This window comes from Gymnodraco acuticeps, unplaced genomic scaffold (genome assembly GCF_902827175.1).
Source record: "Gymnodraco acuticeps unplaced genomic scaffold, fGymAcu1.1, whole genome shotgun sequence".
NCBI classification, from domain to species: Eukaryota; Metazoa; Chordata; class Actinopteri; order Perciformes; family Bathydraconidae; genus Gymnodraco; species Gymnodraco acuticeps.
The window spans coordinates 241873-268103 of record NW_022992009.1 but is presented as its reverse complement, the minus strand read 5'-3'; the positions used below and the strand labels follow the sequence as shown (position 1 = coordinate 268103).

General features: G+C 39.9%; 1 protein-coding gene across 3 annotated transcripts; it reads right to left on the bottom strand.

Moving 5' to 3' along the window:
- Window positions 1-720: 720 nt before the first annotated feature.
- On the bottom strand, window positions 721-14079 carry LOC117536478 (H-2 class I histocompatibility antigen, Q10 alpha chain-like). Of its 3 annotated transcripts, XM_034201366.1 has the most exons (12): window positions 13858-14079; window positions 9418-9690; window positions 8430-8714; window positions 7633-7917; window positions 7079-7198; window positions 5899-5937; window positions 5790-5819; window positions 5465-5503; window positions 4236-4283; window positions 4094-4132; window positions 3253-3300; window positions 721-3156 (listed from the first exon to the last, which is right to left on the bottom strand). In XM_034201366.1, exons 1-12 carry the CDS (start codon window positions 13910-13912, stop codon window positions 3095-3097), a joined length of 1323 nt encoding a protein of 440 aa, XP_034057257.1. In that variant the 5' UTR covers window positions 13913-14079; the 3' UTR covers window positions 721-3094. The 3 variants fall into 3 exon arrangements, with proteins under 3 accessions (XP_034057257.1, XP_034057258.1, XP_034057259.1); XM_034201367.1 differs by lacking the exons at window positions 3253-3300; window positions 4094-4132 and having other exon boundaries at window positions 13858-13912; XM_034201368.1 differs by lacking the exons at window positions 4094-4132; window positions 4236-4283 and having other exon boundaries at window positions 13858-13912.
- Between the last annotated feature and the right edge of the window lie 12152 nt (window positions 14080-26231).

Below are 26231 nucleotides of genomic sequence, written 5' to 3'. Positions count from 1 at the left end.
GCATGTACCATTTTGTACAACGCCATTTATCCGGTACACAGTGTCGAATGTGTACACTACAGTCATCATATAGACATGATAGACTAACAGTACTGTGAGTACAGCCTACACTTGACAGGCAGCCTGGCTATCCTAGGATGTGGTTTACTTTCTCTTTTCTGGCTGATAGCTCCAGGAATTCGAGGTCTTACAGTGATGATGACATTACATGTGTGGAATCTGTGGAGTCTCGGCTTTAAATCGTATATCTTGTTTGTGCAGTTAAGATACGGGCATTTCTACCGTGTGTTGTGTGTAAAAAAGCGTTAGCATTAGTTAGCATTGTTTCGCTCAATGCTAATTCAAAGGCTTGGTATTACGCTTGTGTGTTTTCTAGCTAACAATTGTTCTTATTGTCAGTTAGCGGAGTTTCTTACCTTTAAAAAGGGTATGAAACATTAATAGTTTCATAAATGTTAAGAAGCCCTGAGACATGTGAGAGAAAAAAAACTGTGGGAGGGGTCCACTGGGGGGACCTTCGGGCTTAACTGGTTAACAATGATTAATATTTGTAAAGGCTACAGGTGATCTTAAGGTCTGCTGCTCTAACATCAGCAGTTTGTTGATACCATGAAGGCTGTTATACCTGCAAACATGTTTGTAGGTAACTGTTTTACTTGCTTTATTTTTAATATATATATTCACTGTAGTATAGCTAAATAAAGACTCCAATTCAACAAAGGTGGTTACAGGATTTATTTCAATTGTACACAATGTGAAGGACACATGTATTTGTAGCTTAGACATTTAAAAAAAAGCACTCATTAAAACATCTTCAGAGTAAAAACGCATCAGGAGATAGCAGAAAGAACATTTCATTGTGTTGTATACATAATTTAACTTTTTAGACAGAAGCTTCAAATATTTAATAAGTGTCACTAATGTCTTAACAATCAATGGAGTCTTTAAGGGTACAGACCTTTTAAATACACAGGCATAATGGAGATTTCAATATGGAAAGTCATATCCATTAAGTACAAATATTTCAATTTCCTAAAAAACCTAATTAAACAATTTCCTTGTCTGGAGTTAGATTTTTTTGAAGACAATAAATGTGAATGCAAATGTATTACAGTTTAGCATAACCCTGAATACGACCCGAAAGAGTAAACACATTAAAATGTAAAGATAAAATAACATTTGCCTGATTATACTTCATTAATAATTATTGTATGTACAAATCCCACCAAGAATACAAATCTTTTGTGAACTGGTTACATGTTAATTACCAAATAATCTGTGTCAAAGTACAATGAAAAGCATCTTGCCGCTTTAGAAGCTACACATTCAACGCTTTCATGAACATTTTTCTAAAATGTGCACACTCAATAAAACCATAATATGTTTTGCTCAGCAGAGTATTAAAAGCATAAAAGCAGTACATGAGAACTTTTGGCTCTGAATATTTCCTGCAAATCACCAACAAAAACACTGTGTACTAATTTATATCCAGGGTAAAAGCATTATATTCTTCTTTAATCCAGGCTAAAACATTGAGGCTAACTTTGGTTTGCCTCAGTTCATTCAGTGTATTTACCAGTTGCAGCTTTTGAGTACACGTAATATATATACTGAATTTAAAACATCTTTATAGTCCTGGAGAATTTAAAACAGCCTTAAAGACCCCGTGAAGTGTGCGCCTGCGCATGATCTGTTATGCTAATACGTATAGTAATGACCAAAATTGTCCATTGGAACCATATCAAAAGATGTTGGAATAGCAACGAATTTGACGAGTTTTGAATTTGCCGCAGGGAAATCCGCAGTTGACCTCCGCCTTCGTGGGCGTGGCTTGCGATCTACTGCGTGACGTCACGAGATGGTCGCCGCCGAAGTGTTTACATTCATCACAGTTTATTGTTTCTCTGTTTCAAAGTCGAATTTATCAAAGTTTTTGAGCGAGTATTTTACTGGAAAGTGTGTCGGAGTCGACTGGAAGTGATTGCCAATCGAGAAAACCTGACAATGGAGGCCAGAGTGAAGAAAAAGGGAGGAAAAACACACGGGAAGCGATGCATTGCCGCTGGCCGTATTAATGTCAAGTCTGCCGAAGTGGCGATGTTTCTGTTCCCAAAAGATGAAGGTGAGCCTGGCTGGTGTCATTGTTTCGTAGATTCGTTGATTGTTCATGACAAATAAAGGCCACTGGTCGATTCGAGAGAGAAAGAGAGACTGAGAGAGTTACATGGTTGTTGTTAGCATCTGGTGCTAGCTCGGAGCTAACGGAGATTAGCTGTTTCAACAATAAGGAGAGGGAGAGTCCTCTCCTGTGGGACTGAGAGAGATAATGTCAGCTCAGGGAGGTAAAGGACTCTGAGTGATTAGATTGTAAACTGTAGCCTAAGTTATCTCAGTGGGTTTAATAATTTAATAGTTTAATAATACTCTAGCACATGCCATGTACATAAGCTAATTATTTCCCAGAGGCTGAGCCCAAGCAGAGATTTTAAACAAGGCAAAGGACCCTTCAGTCTTCACTTCACGCCCCCCCCCCCCCCCTATTTTCCAATCGACAGTGACAGCACAGTCACTGCTAACCTGCTAACCATTCAGTGTTCTGTAGCCGGTCAATGTCTTCCCCATCGTCCATGTCGTCGCCATTATCCTCCCCACTTGACGTCCCTGACGGCTCAAATCTGTAGGGTTCAATGATGTCCTGCACTTCCATCTTCTGAGCCACTTTCCTCATCTATCCTGTCAAAATCAATCATTTCTCTCGCACTTGTATCACTTTACAACAGGGCCCATCTTGTGACGTCACAGCCGCTATCGTCTGCAACTTCTTAGGCTTAGACGGCCGTAATTATTAAAATTAATAATGAATTAAGTAATAATTAAAATTAATAATGAATTAAGTAATAATTAAAAATTATTTTAGCCATGAACAGGCGCAATGATATGTAAGGAATGAAACTGCCATTTCATTTTGGCGCAAAAACATGCACTTCACGGGCACTTTAAGTTATTTATAATTTTATTTGAATTGTTGTCAAAGTGGTTGTTTTCCGAGTCCTAATAAGAGCCGATAGAGTTGAACAACAATATTTGATCATTATTAATATTTCCCTCCTTGTAGGCTGGATGTGGCGCTGGATTGGGGGCTGGGGGTGTCACCAGCTGCAGGGATGAACAGAAGTCATACTTAAAACGACTAAAGCAACTACAAACATAGAAGCTCAATGCAGCTTTAAATCATTGGATGAAGATACTTACGGACGCCAGAGTCCTTAGAGCCAGCGCTGTCGACAGATTCGTCTGAGCCTGTGGAGAAAAGAAGATCTTTATATGCAGAATGGGTGGAGCGTTCGAGGCAGCGTCTGACTCTCGAGAACAGAATATACCGGGGTCTTCCCTGGATCTCCTGCATCCATTGAGGAAATAACGGCTATAAAAGTGTTGTCCAAGGAAATGTATTTACAACAAAGTTTTCTTTGCCCGAAATGACATCACAGACTCACAGAAACGTTGTAGTACCACCGTTTGGCCATTACAACATTTCCCCCCAACTCATCATATCCTAACTGTGCTGTCTGGACTGCGATCTATTTATTCAATGAACAAAATGTGACAGAATGTGAGGTCAACCTTAGAGTCCAGTCGAGTTCTGGTTGTCTCGCCTGGGTGGAAGCTTATAATGAACCCGCATTTAGCATTAAAAAAAAAAATGCACTAAAAGCTGTTATTTCCCCTCTCCATTCATTTGACTCAGACGAGAGCTCGGAGGCGGGGTTTAAGGAAAACTCAAAATTCGATACACCGGTCCAGTATTTAGCTTAATATTAAACCAGGTTGAAAATGTTTACTATGTAACCGCCCTTGTTTACAAATCAGGAGCTGTGAGTAAGTGTAGGATCCCCCTTTCCCTGTTAAAAAGAATCACTTGATTATCTTGATACTTCAGCACGTTATGTGGTCATCCCCTGCTTGATTTAACACATCTATATACAATCTCCCTACATCACACAAAAAATCTAACTATATATTTGAATGTAATGTAGATTAATGCAAACACCACGTCTTTTCACATCTTTTAAGAAAACGAAAACAAACTTACCCTTCATAAGAGCTTTAGATGCCTCAATGTCATTGTTGCCTACACACACACACACACACATTATTTACATTGTCTTTTTTTTTTACATTTGTATGACATAGAAGCTCAATGCAGCTTTAAATCATTGGATGAAGATACTTACGGACGCCAGAGTCCTTAGAGCCAGCGCTGTCGACAGATTCGTCTGAGCCTGTGGAGAAAAGAAGATCTTTATATGCAGAATGGGTGGAGCGTTCGAGGCAGCGTCTGACTCTCGAGAACAGAATATACCGGGGTCTTCCCTGGATCTCCTGCATCCATTGAGGAAATAACGGCTATAAAAGTGTTGTCCAAGGAAATGTATTTACAACAAAGTTTTCTTTGCCCGAAATGACATCACAGACTCACAGAAACGTTGTAGTACCACCGTTTGGCCACTACAACATTTCCCCCCAACTCATCATATCCTAACTGTGCTGTCTGGACTGCGATCTATTTATTCAATGAACAAAATGTGACAGAATGTGAGGTCAACCTTAGAGTCCAGTCGAGTTCTGGTTGTCTCGCCTGGGTGGAAGCTTATAATGAACCCGCATTTAGCATTATGACATGTTCTGGCAATCTACAAATCATCAACCTGTGCTGATGGCATCACACTGATTGCAATGTCACAGTTGTTATTACTCACCGAGCTATGTCTAACTTATTGCCTTAATAATAACTACAACTGCCCTTTCACTAGGCCTATTTAAATCATTAGGGTCTATATTCCCTAAAAAGCTGTTATTTCCCCTCTCCATTCATTTGACTCAGACGAGAGCTCGGAGGCGGGGTTTAAGGAAAACTCAAAATTCGATACACCGGTCCAGTATTTAGCTTAATATTAAACCAGGTTGAAAATGTTTACTATGTAACCGTCCTTGTTTACGAATCAGGAGCTGTGAGTAAGTGTAGGATCCCCCTTTCCCTGTTAAAAAGAATCACTTGATTATCTTGATACTTCAGCACGTTATGTGCAGGTACCAACAGCATCTGATGCTACAAAATCAGATGCTGTTGGTACCTGTACATGTGGTTAAATATGTAAATTGTAATCCCTGTACATTTTGTTGTATGATGTCCTTTTGTTGTTCATGTTTTTATGTCTTCTTGTGGAACCTACTGCTGCAGGTCTCCCTTGAAAAAGAGATCATTGATCTCAATGGGATTTTACCAGGATAAATAAAGGTTTTGAATTGAATTGAATGTGGTCATCCCCTGCTTGATTTAACACATCTATATACAATCTCCCTACATCACACAAACAAATCTAACTATATATTTGAATGTAATGTAGTTTAATGCAAACACCACGTCTTTTCACATCTTTTAAGAAAACGAAAACAAACTTACCCTTCATAAGAGCTTTAGATGCCTCAATGTCATTGTTGCCTACACACACACACACACACACACACACACACACACACACATTATGTCTCTTTTTTTTTTACATTTGTATGACTGTTGTCAGGCCTATCAACACCAAAAACATAAACATTATTTGTAACTACATATTATGCTATAATACTTTTGAATACCATACTACTCTATAATAAACCTTTTAACTGTATTTGCAAAGTGACCAGAGGGTTCTCTTCTCATCCAGCCAATAATATCATTTATATAATTATCTTTAACGTTTTAGTACAATCGTATAAAATCCATAAGCACTTACCTTTGGTAGCAACAGTCTGAAGTGTCTCGCCTGTTAACAAAGACAAAGTTAAAACACACACATGAAGACACACACAACCAGATTTGAATGAGTGGACAGAGACACTGACCTGAGCCATCACTGGTGCTGTCGCTGCTGTTGCTTCCCCCTGCAAAAAGAAGACATTTTAAAATCTGCTGCTACCTGAATGTTTTTATTCAAACAGAAAATAAATGAGTTACCTTTGCTCTTATTTCCACTTGTGCACACTCAAGACAATGTTAACACATAGTAATGATTATGGATAAAGTCAACATCACTGAGACAAATGTGTGATGCTGGGCTATATAAATAAACTTAATTTATTAATTGATTGACCAAATATAAATAAGGGCTACAACTAAAAAAACATTTTTTTTTTTAAATCAATGAATCTTTTGATAATTTTTTCAGTTCATCGTTGGGTCAGTAACATGTCAGAAAAAAGTAACAAAATGACCATCTCAGTGTCTCAAAGGCATAAGAAAAGCAGGAAATGTACATTTTTGAGGCTGAAAGCAGCATTTTCGGAGAATGTCTTTCCTTCTCTTGCATGAAATATTAAGTTTCATTATCACAGGATCGTGCAAATAAAGATTGATATGAAGCAGAACGATGGATATTTAAAACGGAGCCCTACAGAAGCTCCCTGTGAGGGAGAAACTTCAGATCTGATGAGAGCAGGGTCAACTGACTGTGCAGTGGATTAAGGTTCACAGTTAATTCAGATAATGATTGACAGGACTGCTATTCAATGTGACCTCTGATCCCCTTTTGAAGAACATCATAATAATAACAGACCTTTGCACTTTATAACGATCTCACACAACACATCCTTGCTCATGGCTGACAAGACTGTAAAACCAATGCTTTGTCTAAGTCTAGATACTGCCCTCAGTACACTGCATGTCGTACTAACAACGATAGCTAGCAACGATAGCTACAGACGATTGTTTGCCGTAACACGAGGCCCTGTTTACTAAAGAAACCATAATCCTGGGTTGTTGCATGACTTCCGTGATGCAGCTAAGATGGCAATGGTTGAGTGAGAATCGTCCAGCATTGGACACTGATGAGAACACTCATTGTGCAATGCCCTCAAAACAGCACATGTAATATGCTAGAAAGATTAAACCTAAATATTAGAATGAAGTTTTTGTTCAATAAACACTCACTTGAATTACATGTTGTATTTTCTTCTACAGAAAATAAATATTCATCCAAAGGTATCTTGTTGTTGAAGGAAGACAGTTGTTAGATATTGCACTTACCGAGCTTTCCTTTTTTGTAGAGAATCAGGAGCACCGCCAACACGACCAGGAGCAGCAGCACCACCACCGCCGCTACCACTGCGCCAATGATGGGTCCTGAACCGCTAGGAAGTGTATGATCTAAAAAATAAAAGAATACACTAGTTTCACATTTTCAAAATCATTCCTATTCCTTATATAAAGGCAATTCGGATGTGGTTAGTAACGTTCGCTTGTAAGGTGTTTCTAGGTCTCCCTCACTCATTTGACTCAAAGGTTATTCCGGTCGTAGTGGATTAAGAATGAATCATTTTTGTACGCTTTGTCCTGCTGAATGACTTTAATCTAAGAAACTTCTTAGCACATCTCTATTAAAAACAAGATTTGGTGCTTTTGCATTTGATCTTCCTCGAGATAATCAGATCCGTCAAATCAATTAGTTAAACAGTTATTAGTATTTTTAGTTGAGAATAGCCTCACTAATTTCAATCATTTGTCCCTTGCCACCCTCTGCAATTAAAATGTAAACAGCAAGAAATGCTAAAAAAAAAAAAAGGCAAGAAAAAGTTTCCTACCCCATTCCTTCTCAACATGCATTCCTGACGCAGCATGATTCACTTCACAGGTGTAGGTGGACACGTCAGTCCTCAGAATCTCCACTCTGTCTGTTCTCTGGTAGGTCTCGTCGCCGTTTGGTCGAGTGCCTGTTGAACACACTCCGTCCTCTTTGGTTAGAACACGGCCGTTCCGTTTGATCTGCAGCAAGATGTCTTTCGGGTAGAAACCGGTGGCCATGCACGACAGGATGATGTTCTTCTCCGACTTGGCCTTCTTTGAAAACACGTGCACCTTTGGAGGAACTGGAAAAAGAAACCATAACATCAGATCATATTTGCAGGCTTTTCATTTTTAACCAGTCCAAATGATTATTTAAGGTATTTTCCCAAACACTTTTCCAATAGCAGGCCTATTGTATTTAGTTCTTGGTTGGAAAATGGGATCTGGGAAAAATCTTTGTCTTACAAAATGCTAGTATTCTTAATTTGTTGATGTGATAGGCTAAAACTTCAGAATAGTTTTGTAGCGCTAGTCAAATGATGGCGAATGTTTTGACCTAAATAGGGGTTTATAATATAGATGGTTTGCTTTCATCTATAATGATGGCAATTTGATGATAGTGTAGTGCCAGCCAAATGTTGCTTAAAGTAGGCATATGTATTATTCCGGGATTAGTCAACCCTCAGCTGAATTTGTAGAAACCCCATTGTTTTTAAGGCTAGTCAGTTTAACAATTTGTATAGAGATCCTTACGTTACAAAAGCTATTTCTAATATCTAGAACAAAAATTTAAATAATTTGAGGTCATACATACTGGCATCATTTTGTTTTCCAAACTCCACAAACTTGCTCAACCATTCCATGCACTCAGTCTCCAGGTAGCCTTTGGTGTATTCTTTCAGAACCTGGACTTTATCCCACTTCCTCTTAGTCGTCTCTGACGCGACGGTTGGGGCCACCCAGGTGGAGTGGACGTCGTCGAAGGACAGGAAGTCGGTCCCGTCGTAGCTGTACATGTCCGTCCCATGGCGGTACTGAAGCTTACCGTCAGGCTGCATTTCGCCCTTACAGCCGTGCATCCACTGCAGAATGTGGACGTCTGTAATGAGAGCGAGGGGCGGGACAGTGAGACAAGAGCCTAATAACAAGAATATGGTTTAATATATAGACATAAGTCTGTCTACTACAAAACTCTATTTCCTTTACTTTTACGCATTTACTAAGATCAAAAAGTCTGCCAGTAAACTATTTGAATGTGATTCAATTCATGCTCCTGCTATCGATATGAGACCATGTCATATGGCGATCTATTTCAACTAACAATGGAATAATTAAAAACTGAACTGTGCTCTGAAAAAAACATGTTCTTTATAATTAAAATACACCTCCTGTTGTTGGAGGACAAGTTGCTAGTCAAAGCAGCGTGTCACTAAAATAAGAACAACTGGTCCACCTTAAATAGGCAACCCACCTTAAGTTAGCATGTTGTTGTTGCTAACTCTTCACTTAAAGCAGGAAGAGACAAGCAAGACACTGGCAATCACTTTGATAATAAAAAAATGAGTTTAAATGGCTAGAAGTAATTGGTTGTATTCTACAAATGTTCTTTTCAAATGTCTCACTTGCTAATTGCCCAAGCAACAATTGCTAAAAAAGCGAGCACTGTTTAGGAAGGAGGTGCACTTTGATGGAAATGGTACCTTCAATAGAAAGGGGAATCCGAAAGTTGATGTTATTTTTCGAGCTCTCACTTTGCATGGAAGATGTTATTATAAATAAGCATTTTGGCTCCTGCATCTTACCGGTGTCATTCTGTCTCATTCGTGTCATCAGGATGTTGATGTTGACTTTGAACCACTGCTGCTTGCTCTGGCGGGACTGCGTGCCTTTCTCCCAGTATTCTGCCGGCATCTGCGTCTTCATAAAGTCCTGTTTGGGAACTTTGTTCTGATTATCGCTGTCAAAGTAGTCGATCATCTTGTTGTCCAGCAGCCCCATGGCGGTGAACTCATGGATGCCCGGGAGTTCCACAGGTTTGGAGAAGGCTGTGTAGATGTAGGTGAGGGAATGCATGGCTGAGGGTCACACAGGGGGAAAGACAGACATATGTTTATTAGACAATGCAGATATATGTAGATTTGACTCTTAGGTTTCGAATGAGCTTCATCCATCCAATTACACTGTTACAAGTGAGTATTTTGACCATATCCTCATTTGTATTTTGTATTCATATTTTTCCACTCCAAGTTGTATAAACTTGAATGCGTAATGGATTTCAGCATATAAGAATACATATTATATGTTCCTTATAATTATGCACACTTAGACAAACAGCAACTCCTTGTAAATGAGGAGGTTGACGTATTTTGGCTTGAGAAAAATGACCTCCACAATTATTCAATTCTGTTCATAAACGTATCAACTATTTGTTATAAATTGTGAAATGTGTGTTGTTTAATGTGAAGGCAAGTGCAGTAAATAGAACTGAGTTGTATGGTTTCCTTTGATACTTCCGGGAAACAAACGCCCACATACAAAAACTGAGAAAATGCATTTGACAGTTGTCAGTGTTTCCATAAATGTCTTTAAATAAGAATTGCATTACAGAAATGCCAAAGATACATATGTTACGTCGTATCTAAGAAGAATATAAGTATCAAATATCTTAACCAACCTCAAGCTCTGCTAGAAAGAACGAGGAAATCAAACTCAGAAAAGATGGCAACCTTCACAGACAAACTTCTGTATGAGCCAAATCAGGCTGCGCCCATCATGGCAAGAGATATTTGAACAATGCTGTCTGTTCACCTCAGTGACGACAAACATAAGGGTGGTGTTCAGAAATCAAACCAAAGCCCCTAGAGAGCAATAAACAACCCGTCTCTGATTATGACTGTAGATTACATCAGTCGTAAAGATCTAGATCCAATCATACGACAGATTTACAATGATTTAAGAAAAGAGAATAATAATTCCTCTTATCTCACTAATACTAATGGTAGACCTGCTGCAACACCAGCTGTTTTTCCTGAATATACTTATCTTACTCAGGGCTCCACATTAAGGACTGCCCGATGGCCCGGGGCCATCTAGTATTTAGCTCGGGCAATGAAGCCTCACCTGCTGGTTGCCCGATTGGGCAATCTATTATGCCAGTATCATGCAGCTCGTGGATCCAGTAATGAGTGAGCCGACAGTAAAACTAAACATATCTATAACTAGTTTAGGTAGTTTGAGAGGTAATTAAAATAGCTACGTGTGATATTCTAACCTGAAGTGTGTGTTTTGTCCGCTCACCGCTGCATGTGATCATGCAGAGCTGTGTGTCGACTCGTCAGCAGCAGCTGATCTCTCTCTCCCGTCAGATTAGACTTCACTCGCGTTTATGTCCATATCGATCAGATCCAGCTAGTTCTAGCTAATGATATGACTACCTGCTTATTAAAAGACACCTAAACAATAAGTGTCGCTATCAGAGTTGGGTGTAACGCGTTACAAAGTAACGCGTTACACCCAACTTTGTTACTTACAAAGTAACGCGTTACTGTAATATTATTACTTTTGTGGGTAACGGAGTAGTGTAACGCGTTACTTTTATAATTCAGTAATCACACTACAGTTACTAACATTGCCCCGACACGCGTTACTTCGTTACTTTTATAAAATAATCACACTCACTGACAGACTAGAGGGGTTTCCGCCGCAGGTTTATATACATGTAGGCCTATGTAATCTGCGCGACTTGCGAGACCACATCTCCAAGTGCAGTGCTGCATAAACATGGCTGAGTCTTTTCATCTGTAAACTCCCTCAACGCTCGCTCTCTTTTGTTGATCGCCCTCTCACGGGTGAACAGTTCAATGTCCCGCTTCATTGTAGGAATTCTGCCATGTCTCTACCACTTTAGTTTGACCATCTCTGTTACTAAGTTATGGAATACTAAATAAATAAGTAATTAGATACCTTACCGTTATGCGCTCATAAAGAATGATAAGAATAATGCGTCTTGAACTGGTTTCATTCATTAGTGTCTTGACGTTTCACAGACTGTTAGCTTGTTGTGTGGCTGGTAGCCTATTTTAGAGCATATCAAAAGAAAGACTTGTGTTATGTCTTCCTTAATGCAATAGTAATTGGGGGTGCAAGTGGAGTCTCGCAGAGGCAAAACTGTGGCGTGCACACTGTAGGTGCGCCGCAGTCTGCGTGATCTGCCTGTAGGGAGGGGCGGGCCGGCCCTGCGAGTAAAGTAACGAGTAAAGTAACGAGTTACTTTATGCAGAGAGTAACGAAGTAGTGTAATATATTACTTTTTTTTAAAGTAATATGTAATATGTAATATATTACTTTTTTTTAGTAACGACCCCATCTCTGGTCGCTATGCAACCGGGTGAGGCCACAAAGTATAGCGCAGCATTATGCATTTGTTTACATGCCCACCGGAACCCCGAGGCATTACCAACAGATCAACGCACAATCAACCCATACAGGACATCTCTTTCTCCACATTAAGTGTTAGACATTAGAGTTGACTATTCTTGTCTGTCACATAAGTGGCGCAACTGAAGCGGTATTGCGCTAAAGGGAAATAATTTTGACCGAAGAGATTTAGATTTGCCGGCTAACGGGAACTCTGACGTCCCATTTTGTGTGCTTCGCGGATGCGCTCGGCTCCTCTCGACTGCTGCTCGGGTCTGCTCAGTCAGCTTCCGGATGAGGAGGCATTCGACCAACTTACAGTAGATAACATTACAACATTTTTAATAGTGTAAATAATGTTTGTTTTGGCAGTTATAACTGAATGTAATGTTTTCTACTTTTTTACATCTGGGAAGCCATTTGCCTTCATCAGATGGAAAGTGTCTTGATCAACAAATGAAAGCTTTAGCAAGTTCAATAAGGAAGACCTAACTCGAGTCACTCACACGTCACTCTATGGCTCCCTTCCCCCCTCATTAAATACGAGGGCGTCACCCCTCAGCAGCCAATCGCTGCACATGCTAAATGCCTTAAATGCCTGCTCTTCCTCCCTGTCAGTTGTCATTGCAGATGATCACACGCAACCCGCCTCCACCCCTCTCGCCTCCTGTCTCCTTCAGGACAAAGCTAAACCTTCCTCTTTCAGACCGGTCTCACCTACTCATCACCACCACCAGTGTCTAGACCCCGGGGATTTCTTCGGAGCGGTTCTTTCCCTCCTGAATGATTATCCTGCAAACCGGGGCCTAATCGCCAAACACCATTACATTCTCCTGTTGTATTATCGTGGCAATCATTTCATTCATATGACGTGTAAACAATAAATATGTAATTCTTACATCACGTCTCTCCGGTTTGAACTTAAGTATTTTTTATAGCTATGCAGGGCATGCAAGCGAGCAAACACAAACAAGCACAAACAAACAAGTGAAATGAAGAATACAATTGAACAATATAATATTGTGGTGGTTCATCTTATAATTCAGTCTAGAGAATGCACCAGACAGCATCTAAGACCTGCACAAATCTAAATGTTCTAGGGGGAGGCCCCCCAAACCCTTCGTGCGTCATTTCGTCCGCGAGCATTTTTCAGGGCAATCTCTATTGGGCTCAGGGCCATCTGTAAATTAGCTTAGATGGCCCACAGGGCCATCTCCCAAAATCCTTAATGTCATGCACTGCTTACTTTTACCTTATATGTATAATTTAGTTTACAACAATATGCCCATTAGGTTAAATCTTTCAATCCGTATAGATTTTTGAGTACAAACATTCTCATGGATATAATTGGGATATCAAGATGTCACGTGAGGTAAACATATAGTTTAGGTTTGTTCACTTGCTTAACTAAACCAACTGTTTACATGTTTTACTCGGGACGTCCTAAAAATGTTTACTCTTTTAAAAACAACTTAAAAACATTGGGAAAAAAATCGTTATATGTTTTAAGGTTTAAAGAATTTGATTCACAGAAACGTAAGGCTTATCGTGATTAACAGGATACCGACGCCATGTTATACCACCAGCTTCAATAAACAACAGCTGTCAATCATGAAAAACTCAATACAATTCTTGTTAGATTTATGTACTAGAGCTACAGAATATTTTTGTATTACCACCAATGAAGACACTAAACTTCTATTTTAACAAATTAAACGAAAGAAATGAACACAAAAACAAATTTCAAACGACGTCACAACCTCGTTTCTTTTTGCTTTCACTTTCAACCTGACTTACATAAAGGTCTCAAAAAACTCTTAACTCACCGCAGTTTGCCGTCAGTCCTGTTCCCAAAAGGACAAATACTGCGAAGAAATACATGTTCGCGTCGAACTAGGCACTCTTCGTTTCTAAAAGTCAAGTTGTATCCGAGTGAAAAACGACCCGTAGGCAGACTGCTGCTCACTGCTCGCTCCCTGCTGCTGCTTCCTGCTTCTTCTGTCGCACTCTGCTCATGGTGCATTCATGGGCTGTCCGTAAACACTTCATTGGTATAGGCTACACGGTTAAATGACGTATCGCTACATTTACAGACATTCATAGTTCTTGTAGTTCCTAATATAGAAACCATAAATCGCCTATTTTTTATATAAAATCGGGAGTACATCATTTTGATAGCTACTAATAAGCAGTGGTGTAAATTAACTAAGTCGATTTACTCAAGTACTTAGGTAATTTTTTGAGGGACTTGTATTTGAGTAATTCCATTTTATGCTACTGTGTAATTCTACTCCACTACAATTCAGAGGTAAATGATGTACTTTTACTCCACTACATTTATTTAATACCTTTACTTACTTTGCAGATTTTGATTAATGATGTGAAATATAATATACACAAGACACCTGGAGTAAATTCACAAGCTGCCCTGCAGCATACAAAGTCATTAAAACTAGCTGCACCTTTACCATGTTTTGATGATAACACTTTAATGCATCAAAGTAACAAAGTAGGCTACATTTACTTTTAGCTACTTTAGTCAAATGGAAGTAGCCTACTTGTTCTTTACTTTTTACTGCACTACATTTATTTAAGAGCGTATTCATTATTTAGTTTGTTAGTCTTATAAGATTTTATAAACAAACGTGATTTTCACAGAGTAAACTATAAGCAGTGGTGTAGTGGTCGTTGGACGCGGGGGATCGCCGTCCCCCCACTTATTTGGAGCCACCACTTTTTTGAAGCATGATGTTTTTTAAATAGTCTAATAAATAAAAAATCATTGCCAGTGTTATCAGTTGCAAGTGTGTATTTGTTGTAATAATGACGAAAACATAATACATTAGTAATTATAATAAAAACGTAGCTCAAGTATTTATGCAACTTGATTTGAACCATAAGTGCATTGTACTGTAATATGCCTAGTTATAATTACAACAACAAAGTTGCTGTTAATACAATAGACTGTATAGTAAAGTAGCCAGTATTACAAATGAGTACTGTTATATTTTATATTTGAAGTATACTGTTTCAAATACTTATGTAGTAGGCCTATGTCATGTTTCTGTATAGCCTACTACAACAGTAACAACAATGGGACATTAGTGAAGTCACCTATTGTAAAATAGGTCAGGGAGTTACTTTCTGTCTTCTAATATACATTGTTAAAGATAAGGCTACTAATGAATGTACTAAGCTAAACCAGAAAAAGCTAACTGCTGTAACCATTGACCAGAGTTGGGTAATGGGTAAATAGTAATAATATTACCTATGTCGGCAACGGAGTAGTGTAACGCGTTACTTTTATAATTCAGTAATCACACTACAATTACTAACATTGCCCCGCCACGCGTTACTTCGTTACTTTTATAAAATAATCACACTCACTGACAGACTAGAGGGGTTTCCGCCGCAGGTTTATATACATGTAGGCCTATGTAATCTGCGCGATTTGCGAGACCACATCTCCAAGTGCAATGCTGCATAAACATGGCTGAGTCTTTTCATCTGTAAACTCCCTCAACGGGGCCGCTCGCTCTCTTTTGTTGATCGCCCTCTCACGGGTGAACAGTTCAATGTCCCGCTTCATTATAGGAATTCTGCCATGTCTCTACCACTTTAGTTTGACCATCTCTGTTACTAAATTATGGAATACTAAATAAGTAATTAGGATAATGCGTCTTGAACTGGTTTCATTCATTAGTGTCTTGACGTTTCACAGACTGTTAGCTTGTTGTGTGGCTGGTAGCCTATTTTAGAGCATATAAAAAGAAAGACATGTGTTATGTCTTCCTTAATGCAATAGTAATTGGGGGTGCAAGTGGAGTCTTGCAGAGGCAAAACTGTGGCGCGCTTACACTGTAGGTGCGCCGCAGTCTGCTGTGGTGTTCTGCGTGAATCATCCAATGAAATAATTCGAAACAAGTTACTAGGCAGATTATATCAAATAAGGTTGTGAGGTTTGTCAGAGAGTAACCAAACGTACGCTTATTAGGTCTACTAATACCTCACAGTGAAATATAATTTTTTGAGTTTTGATTTAAATAAAGTGAATGTGGTCTGGTCTCTGATTGGAGGTGGGATTGAGTTCCATTGCTGAGCAGCTTTAACAGAAAATGAAGACTGACTGAAATAACTTTTTCTGAGTGGAATAATGCAATCTCCTCTCGCTGCACCTCTTGTTACCCTAGTTGCAGTTGTGCGTATGTTAATAAACTGTCTAAGAGGAGGTGAGGTCAGGCCGTTGACAATCTTGTAAAAAAAGGCAAGCATTTGCATGTTTAATGAGGTTTTCCCAATTTAGCAAGTTGTATTTTTGGAGTATTGGGCAGTGATGCGAAAAAACAGATTTTATGTCCAGTATTTTGAGTGTTTGTTTGTACAATGACTCCAGTGGTTTTAATGTTGTTGTACTGGCATGTGACCAGGTAGTTAAACAGTAGGTGATGTGTGAGAGAACCATAGAGTGTGTGTGTACATCAGAGATGCCTCAATTGACATGTAATCTCTGGTTAACCTAAAATTCGACAGACTGAATTTGACCCCATTACATAATTTTTTTAACCTGAGCCTTGAAATTGAGTGTTGAATCAATCATGACTCCGAGGTACTTGTATTATGACACGCACCACCTGTAGCCTCTCCCCTGACACAAAAACATCTGGCGCAACACAAGAGGACTTTGTTTTGGTGAAGAAGATGCATACTGTTTTTACAAATATTTAGTTGCAAACAGCAGTGTTCCAACCAAGTTGTTACATGAACCATGATGTTTGTCAGTTCATTAGCCACTTGTGTCATATTGCTTCCATGTGCATATCTGCATACATTTGGATGTTTGTGTCAGGACATACAGATGGTAAATCCGGTTTACAGAATAACCAGGAAATACACATTTCGATCGCTTCTTCTGTTGTTTACATTTATCTTTTGGTATATTTGGCTCCATAGGAACACTTTGATGCACATTCAGTACCAGTGTGTGAGGTTGTGGTTGCGATGCCGATATCCGGACGCGTACAGCGAGGACTACAAAATGACAATGAGGTGACTGGGGATGTCTGTTCAAAACATTGCTAACGTGAATAAATCATTTCAAATATGTATTTGTCTCCAACTTTCATTTGTACGTCGTTGTTAATGTGATGTTTAGTAGCTTTGATAGCTGTCCATACCTCCAGACAGCCTAAAAGTAAGACACAAGTTGTTTACTCACAGCCCGAATGCAGCATCGAGATCCGTGGCCAGCTGTGATCCTCTCCGATTAACTTGTGACAGGACTTCTGTAGCTATTCTCCAGCGAGCAAGGTTTTTATTAAATACCTCCATCCCTCTCATCACAACAAGACTCTACACTGTGCAGAAAAAAAACAACATAAATGAAAATAACCTTGCTGGATAGCTTAGAATGAAACAAACAAACTATCTTCCATGGCTGATAGCCGTTATTGATGTCACAGTAACGGCTAAACGACAAGTCCAGCGGGGCACAAGTTGAATCCATATTATGGAATTGTTATTTTAGATATATATGTATGCTATATATATTTATTTCTATCCTACATTGTCTAGGCTTATAAACCGGCGGAAGTGTCACAACTTTCTTGTTTTGTGATTATAGAGATAGATAGATAGCGAGACAGAGAGGCTACTGTAGAGATAGAGATAGACAGACATAGAGAAAGATCGGCTGTGCGTAAGTGAGTATTGAATGTGATAGAGTGTTTGTCCGTGTGTGTGTGTGTGCGTGTGTGTGTGTGTGGTCTAGCATTACTGTACTTGTGGGGACCTAAATCTGTTTACATAGTCACGTGGACTGGCTTCCCTTATGGGGACACATTGGAGGTCCCCATGAGGGGAATCATTAATTTTAGGGTGAAGACTTGGTTAGGTTTAGGGTTAGGGTAAGGGTAAGGCATGTGTTGGTTGTGGTTAAGGTTAGGATAAGTCTCCAGGAAATGCATGTAAGTCAATGTAATGTCCCCTGAAGTGATGTATACATGGTGTGTGTGTGTGTGTGTGTGTGTGTGTGTGTGTGTGTGTGTGTGTGTGTGTGTGTGTGTGTGTGTGTGTGTGTGTGTGTGTGGTTAAAACACATCAGCCTGCAGTCACTCTTTAGCCTTTCTAATGATTCTGAAGGTAAACACAGCGAAGGCGGTGCGTGAAAGGCGGTGCGTGAAAGGCACGGCGCGCTCGTCTTCTCAGAGGCTGAGTTAACCCTCCCGCAGCAGATACCGTGAGTGTCACAGACATGAATTCATAGATCAAGGCAGACTGGTGCACACACTCTCCTGTTTTGCCGATCCAGTGCTTAAACAAATATAGCTCTACACCCCTGGCCGAAATGTCCTTAAAATTAAGTCCGAGTTCGACATTTTAATTCATGTCCTGCCAACACTGGCAGGACAGAAGGCGACACGCCCGTTCTAAGCCGTGTCCCTCACTCCTCACATCCCAAGCTGCATCCCCAAAAAGTGTATTATGTTACATCGTTTCAGATGTTATGTTTCAGTTGTGCTCTTGATAAGCCATTAAAACAGTAAAAACACGTTCAGTTTCCTTTTGCTTTTTGTGTCTCCTGTTCACCAAAACATACCCATCTGTGATGGAAAAAGAAAGTAATCTAAAAGTAACCTAAAAGTAATCTGAATACGGATTACTTTCAGAGCCATGTATTCAGTAACTGATTACATTTACAAAGTAACCCTCCCAACCCTGTGTATATGTATGTATATATATATATACATATATAAATAACAATTTCATTATATGGATTCAACTTGTGCCCCGCTGGACTTGTCTGTGGTTTAGCCATTACTGTGACATCAATAACGGCTATCAGCCATGGAAGATAGTTTGTTTGTTTCATTCTAAGCTATCCAGCAAGATTATTTTTCTTTTATGTTTTTTGTGTGTGCACAGTGTAGAGTCTTATTGTGATGAGAGGGATGGAGGTATTTAATAAAAACCTTGCTCGCTGGAGAATAGCTACAGAAGTCCTGTCACAAGTTAATCGGAAAGGATCACAGCTGGCCACGGATCTCGATGCTGCATTCGGGCTGTGAGTAAATAACTTGTGTCTTACTTTTAGGCTGTCTGGTGGTATGGACAGCTATCAAAGCTACTAAACATCACATTAACAACGATGTACAAATGAAAGTCGGAGACAAATACATATTTGAAATGATTTATTCACGTTAGCAATGTTTTGAACAGACATCCCCAGTCACCTCATTGTCATTTTGTAGTCGACGCTGTACGCGTCCGGATATCGGCATCGCAACCACAACCTCACACACTGGTACTGAATGTGCATCAAAGTGTTCCTATGGAGCCAAATATACCAAAAGATAAATGTAAACAACAGAAGAAGCGATCGAAATGTGTATTTCCTGGTTATTCGACAATGGCTCCTCAAAGTACACGCCCCATTCCTACCGTTATAGAACGTCACGAGTTCCCCGGTGTAACCAGTTAAACGGCAACAACTGCACCTGCCGGTGTTTCGGATTAACTGGTTCCCTCGTTAACTGGTTTCCCGATCAACTGGGGTGATTTTCGATCGCTTCTTCTGTCGTTTACATACATCTTTTGGTATATTTGGCTCGGTAGGAATACTTTGATGCACATTCAGTACCAGTGTGTGAGGTTGTGGTTACGATGGAGATATCCGGACGCGAACAGCGGCTACAAAAAGAAAAACGAGTTGACTGGGGATGTGTGTTCAACACATTGCGAGCTCCAATAAATAATTTAAACCATCTATTGTTGCCAGACTTATTACTGAATGTCGTTCTTAATGTGATACTAAGTCCATCTGAGACCTGTGTAGACCTTCACAGGGGCGGTTCTAGGGCCCCCCCCCCCTAACAATGAACTTTTTTTTTTCTTTTCTTTTTTAAATGTATATTTTCTGGTACTCGGTTTGCCAAAAACCGCAGGATTTTGTTGCTGTAATGTGAGATTGTGCAGACACCCTTTTGTAAAGTAGAGATGTAACTGTTCATTGCTTTTATTTTTATATAAATATGGTGTTAGTGCAAACATTGTACTATAACTTAAGCTGAAGCTAACAGTAATAACTATAAGATATATCTGAAATAAATAAGTGTACTGAAACAAATACCAATAACTGTATTGCATTGTTTTCCTAATGCGCAATTACTTCATACTGTCTAGTTCTCTTTTTCGTCCTGCATTTATTGTGCCCCCCTCAGAAAATAACTGGCCACCCAGTGGACCCCCAGTCAAATTGGTCTAGAACCGCCACTGCACCTTCAGACAGCCTCCAAGTGAAGCACACGTTGTTTACTCACAGTTTGAAAGCAGCGTGGAGAAGTCTTCAGCTGTGAACTGTAAACTGTGATCCTCTCAGGTAAACATCCGCCCAGGGAAAAATGGGATCCGCCCAGGTTAAACTGTGTTACGACTTATGTGGCTATCTACCAGCAATCATGTTTAATATGAAAGAATACACACACATGTATCCCTTATAAAAACAGTATTCTGCAGCACTCATCCAGATAAGATGTGACTGTTAACTCGTTTTGCAAAGATAGCAGCAGAAATGTCATTGCTGCATGTGCAGGTAGACTTTAAAATGCTGATGGGTCATTAATGTTGGTCTCGGTAAACAATATTAGCAATCCTCTATTCAAACATAATATTCAGTGTGCATCAACATGAAAATAACAAAAAAGTTCATGCAGGACTCACATCCGAGTCCCAACAGCAAAAATCACGCAAGTCCTGCGCGTTATGAGTGCGCCACGGATCAACATGGCACCTTATGGAGAATCATAAATTAAATAAGTGTGTTCAAAACACTCACGTCAATTACATTACATGACATTCCATTTACCTGACGCTTTTGGTTTGGATCCCAACAGGACAGAAAAAGGCTATATTCCTTGTGTGTATGCCAAATAAAGCTGATACTGAATCATTACTATCATTGTTGTTGTCTTTCCTTCTGTCACACTAATGAGTAAGTCTATCTACTATACAGAAGCAACACATCCTCACTCCCAGGTCGGCCTATGTTGACGTTATGTCAAGTCCCCTGTCGGCTTTTTCCAACGCAAGGGGGGGGGGCCTTAGCGTCCCTTTTCAACGCAAGGGGGGGCCCTTAGCGTCCATTTTCAGCTTTCCGGGATGTCCATATGCTTCTATGGACGCTCATGGAAGCACGGCGTTCGTTTGTGTCGGCTGCCCTTAAAGGCAATGTGAGCGTCCATTCTCATTGGATAACGGAGAATTGTACACCCGGAAGTAAGTATTCCCCTTACTGTCGATTGATTTTACAGTGATATCTGCACTACTCATCGACTAAAAAACACCAGATTATCCTTGTTAATTACACAACATTGATTGGTTTATATTGTGTGCAATGCTTTTGTATTTTTCCCCTTCGATTCGGAGAAACAAATGTTTTTTCGGAGTAAAGGATGGCAGAAGACACTACACTACCCAGAATCCCCAGCTATCGTTTGGACTACACCATCTGTTTGACAAACCCTGTGATAGTCCTCAAGCTCTGTGATTGGAGAGTGTGCTCCGAGGGTTACGCCGAGCCTTGAACAGCACTTGAAATGGGATGGAACCATGCACGGCAGATTGTCCAAAACTGGATTTGAACGGGTCCACCGCGTCCCCCCTCCCCCACCCTGTCCCCCCTCCCCCACCCTGTCCCCAGAACTACAAATGCTGGCTATTCTGTTTCGCAACATGTTCTGTATCTATGGCACGTCTCTACTGGGAGTTGTAGTTTTAAAAGACGTTTTCGTATTTCCCATAATAAGAAGTTGCCAGTATTAAACTGTGTACATCCCTGGAGGTTTAGGGGATAGGAAACACTCACATTTAAAACATATAATTAATAAATGGGTGAAAATTGCTTGTGCCCATAATGGGCAGCATTAATATATATATACACACATGCCAGCTAAGGTCAGAAGAGCTTTATTTAACAGCTGGTCTTATGTTTGTGACCCCTGTTGTTAATTGATAACATTACATTACATTACATTAATTGATAAGCCTGAAACATGCACTTGTTAAGGTTCAGAGGCACATTTTGCAAATATGGCAGTATAGCCATCGATCAGCTTAAGATAAGATATACTTTATTGATCTCAAGTTGGAACATTTGCGTTACATCAGCATGTGTAACAGTTAAATATGCAGTGGTGTTTATTTGTAAATCATTTAGTATAATCACACAAATTCTGTGTTTTATATTCAACAATTCTGTGTTCTTTATTTATTGATTGTTCAATACCTGACAAGGTCGGAGATGAAATATCTACATACATCTTATAAGAGTATAATACATTATGTATAATATCAGTTAAAATAAGTGCTTCAACATAGTTAACATTGCTGGAGGTACGCACAAATATTGATAGATGTCTTGTAATGCACTATTGAGGAACCTGCGACCCAAGTTTTTCATTCAATGCATAACTACACCATAGTTGTGTAGGCCTATATGATATGTCAATAAACCTTAGAAAATCTTGAAATCTTGAAAGGGATGTGCAAAATAGTCATTATATACAGTCTTTAATTAACTATTAGTAGAGAATAACGAGTAATTAATATACTATATAGGGATCCTATTAATATCTAATAATAAAAATAATGAAATTCAATAACATGCTTTAACCACTAGGTGTCCCTTTATATCAGGTGTGCACCTTTATGGTGTAAATACAGCCTATCTACCAATTGGATCAAATATAAAAGTCAGCCGAATTAGTGTTGATACTGCAAGGAGACGTATTGTGTGAAAAGAAATGTAAGATGTTGTTTAATGGCTGATATATTTATGATCCACGTCACGTTTTCAGTTCCTCATGTTTGTCTAGAAGTCTTCTCATCAGGGCTATATAAATACAGAACTACGGCAGATATGTAATATTTAATGCAGCCGAACCGTGTATTACAATGCCGTTATGTGATGACTTCCAAAGAGAAAAGCAAGCACACTCGGAATAAAGTATTATTGTATTTTTTTTTAAATGTTTTCGGTCTGTTTCCGGTATTTGTTAATGACGATGTGCTGTGAGATGTGAGACTGGAATTGCACAGGGGAAAATAACGTAGGCTATCTTTAGATGCGGATTTTGTTAAACTAATATGTTTGCGCTGTGGACCAACACTATACCTTGACGGGGAAGGGGGTAGCAATAAAGATAACACCATTAAACAGTTACACAACATAACAGAAATAATATCGATAGCAGCGTCCCTAGCAACCACCTTGGTAACAATGAAAACGTTATGGACGCAATTTCCTGAAGTAATCTTCGTAATAACTAGCAAACTAAAGATCATGTACATCCACTGCACACATAATCTGAAATAACAACTCATATTTCTCGCATCAAATGACATCGAAACGCATTTTAATGGCCAAACTAACTTTAAAATAGGCATTTTCCATCGAGAATAAAACGAAGTTCGGCCATGTTTTTTTTTTTCTTCAGGGAGAAATTTGAAGATCACGTGACGTCAAACAGAGCACATGGTGTAGTCCAAACGATAGCTGGGGATTCTGGGTAGTGTAGTGTCTTCTGCCATCCTTTACTCCGAAAACATATTTGTTTCTCCGAATCGAAGGGGGAAAATACAAAAGCATTGCACACAATTTAAACCAATCAATGTTGTGTAATTAACAAGGATAATCTGGTGTTTTTTAGTCGATGAGTAGTGCAGATATCACTGTAAAATCAATCGACAGTAAGGGGAATACTTACTTCCGGGTGTACAATTCTCCGTTATCCAATGAGAATGGACGCTCACATTGCCTTTAAGGGCAGCCGACACAAACGAATGCCGTGCTTCCATGAGCGTCCATAGAAGCATATGGACATCCCGGAAAGCTGAAAATGGACGCTAAGGCCCCCCCCCTTGCGTTGAAAATGGACGCTAAGGCCCCCCCCTTGCGTTGGAAAAAGCCGACAGGGGACTTGACATAACGTCAACATAGGCCGACCTGGGAGTGAGGATGTGTTGACAGAAGCAAAGCTTGCATTGCATATTAGAACATGAATTTGGCCACTGTTATTATTGTTGCAATATGTACAATTGGCCCTTAGCACACATAGGGGACGTGATGCCTATGCTGTTAAGTATTTTATTTTGGTGAGTCTGTCGCAAGACAGAAAAGACAGCCAGTATTGCTAGAATATAAACCTTTTTTTAATTGCATTCTGTTTCTAGCGCAACAGCTTTGGTCCAGGTTTACATCCTATCAGCTACTGCAGGGGTGGCCAACCCGCGGCTCTCGAGCCGCATGCGGCTCTTTGCCTAGTTTCATGCGGCTCTTCAGTTCATATCGAATTGTATATGTGTGAGTTTGGGGGAGAGACACTGACTCCTGACTAGTGTTGCACGGTGTACCGATACTTGAAAGGTACCGCGATACCCTGCCCTTAAAAATGTTACGATTCCTCCGTTTCATTAGTATCGGTACTTTAAGAATGACGGGGGAAAGTACTCCGGTGAGAAAGCGCCGTTTTAATAAGAGCCGTGTGTGTTCAGCGCTCTGCTTCCACTCCCTGCACTGCAGCCGTGCCTGCAGTCCCGCCCCTCTCAAGCACGCTCTAAGTCCCTCCCCTCTCTCGTGCACACGCTAGCTGCCAGAGCATTAGAGATGGCAAATCCGGATCATTTTATGGACTCGGAGTCTTCTGAGTCAATCATTGAAGAGATCCGGATCATACGAGTCATTTGAGTCATTTGAGTCATATGAGTCAGCATGACCAAGACCGTAGAAATCCTACCGGTGAAACCGAAAAGTTGTTGCATTTAACCAGCATATTAAACTAACGTTACATTAACCTCCGCTACACAGTGTCTTTTGCTTTAATAAAACATGTGTGTGTGTGTGCATTTTAAAAAATAAGTGTTTTGCATTATATGTATATAGTTATTTTAATATGTTCCTGTACTTAAGCTAATTTTGCACAATTGTGTTTTCATTTAATAATAATAATAATAATAATAATAATAATAATAATTGTATAATTACATTTTATATATTCTAACTGTTTTGCAATTTTCTATCATTTGTTTATTTTTGTGTGCCATGTTCAAAATAAACGAGTTTCCAAGTAAGATCCTTATTGGAAATGCAGATATTATTACAGGAGACTGTTGCACAACATGACCATTTTGTTAGAAGTCTACACTGAAACTTAATTTAGAGCCGGAAAAATCGCGGGATCCGTGAATCCAGGTCAATGATCGAGAGAGACCAGTAGCCTACGAGGACTCAGAGCCGTAACTTATAGCAGGCAGCAGATCCAGAGATCCAGCAGACTCGTCCCCATGCACGAATCTACAGCAGACTCAGCCCCTCCTCCGGCTCGCACGGCTCCCGCGAGTCCCACGGCTCCCGCGAGTCCCACGGCTCCCTCGACGAGTCGCAGCAGACTCAGAGATTTGCGGACTCACGGCTCACTCACGGCTCACGGCTCACGGCTCACTCACGGCTCCCGCGAGTCCAACGACTCACGGCTCACTCACGGCTCACGGGACTCTCGCGGGAGCCGGAGGAGGGGCTGAATTTGCTGTTGATTCGTGCATGGCGACGAGTCTGCTGGATCTCTGGATACAACAACGTTGTAATGTGATTGTACACGTTATAAAGAGAGTAAAGAGTGACGCAATTTATAGTTTTAATTGTTACGTCACATCAGGTGTAGGACTCAAAGGACTCGGGTTAATCGAGAGGGAGACTCGTCACGACCGGCTCATTACTAGGATCCGGGTTAATGATCCGGATGAATCATGACTCGCCCATCTCTACAGAGCATGTGAGAAAACGAGAAGCATGGCTGCAAGTGGGAGTGCAACTGTCGCTGCGCCTCGGCTTGTTGACAAAAAAGACGCCAGAAGCGACATTTGGAAGTATTTGAGCTATATCTCTGACAGTGAGGGCAAGCCTACGGACACCACGAGGCCTGTCTGTAAGAAATGTATTAATTTTATTTAATAGGAAATCTTGTCATTTATTTAATTTATTGTTCTCATTGTTTAAAAGTTTGTGTTATGGTTATGGTTCTGGTGTGAAATAAAGCACAATAATTACATTTAAGACTGTTTTTTAAGAAAAGTATCGAAAAATAATCGGAATCGCAATTCTTGACTTGGTATCGAAACCAAAATGTTGGTATCGTGACAACACTAGCTA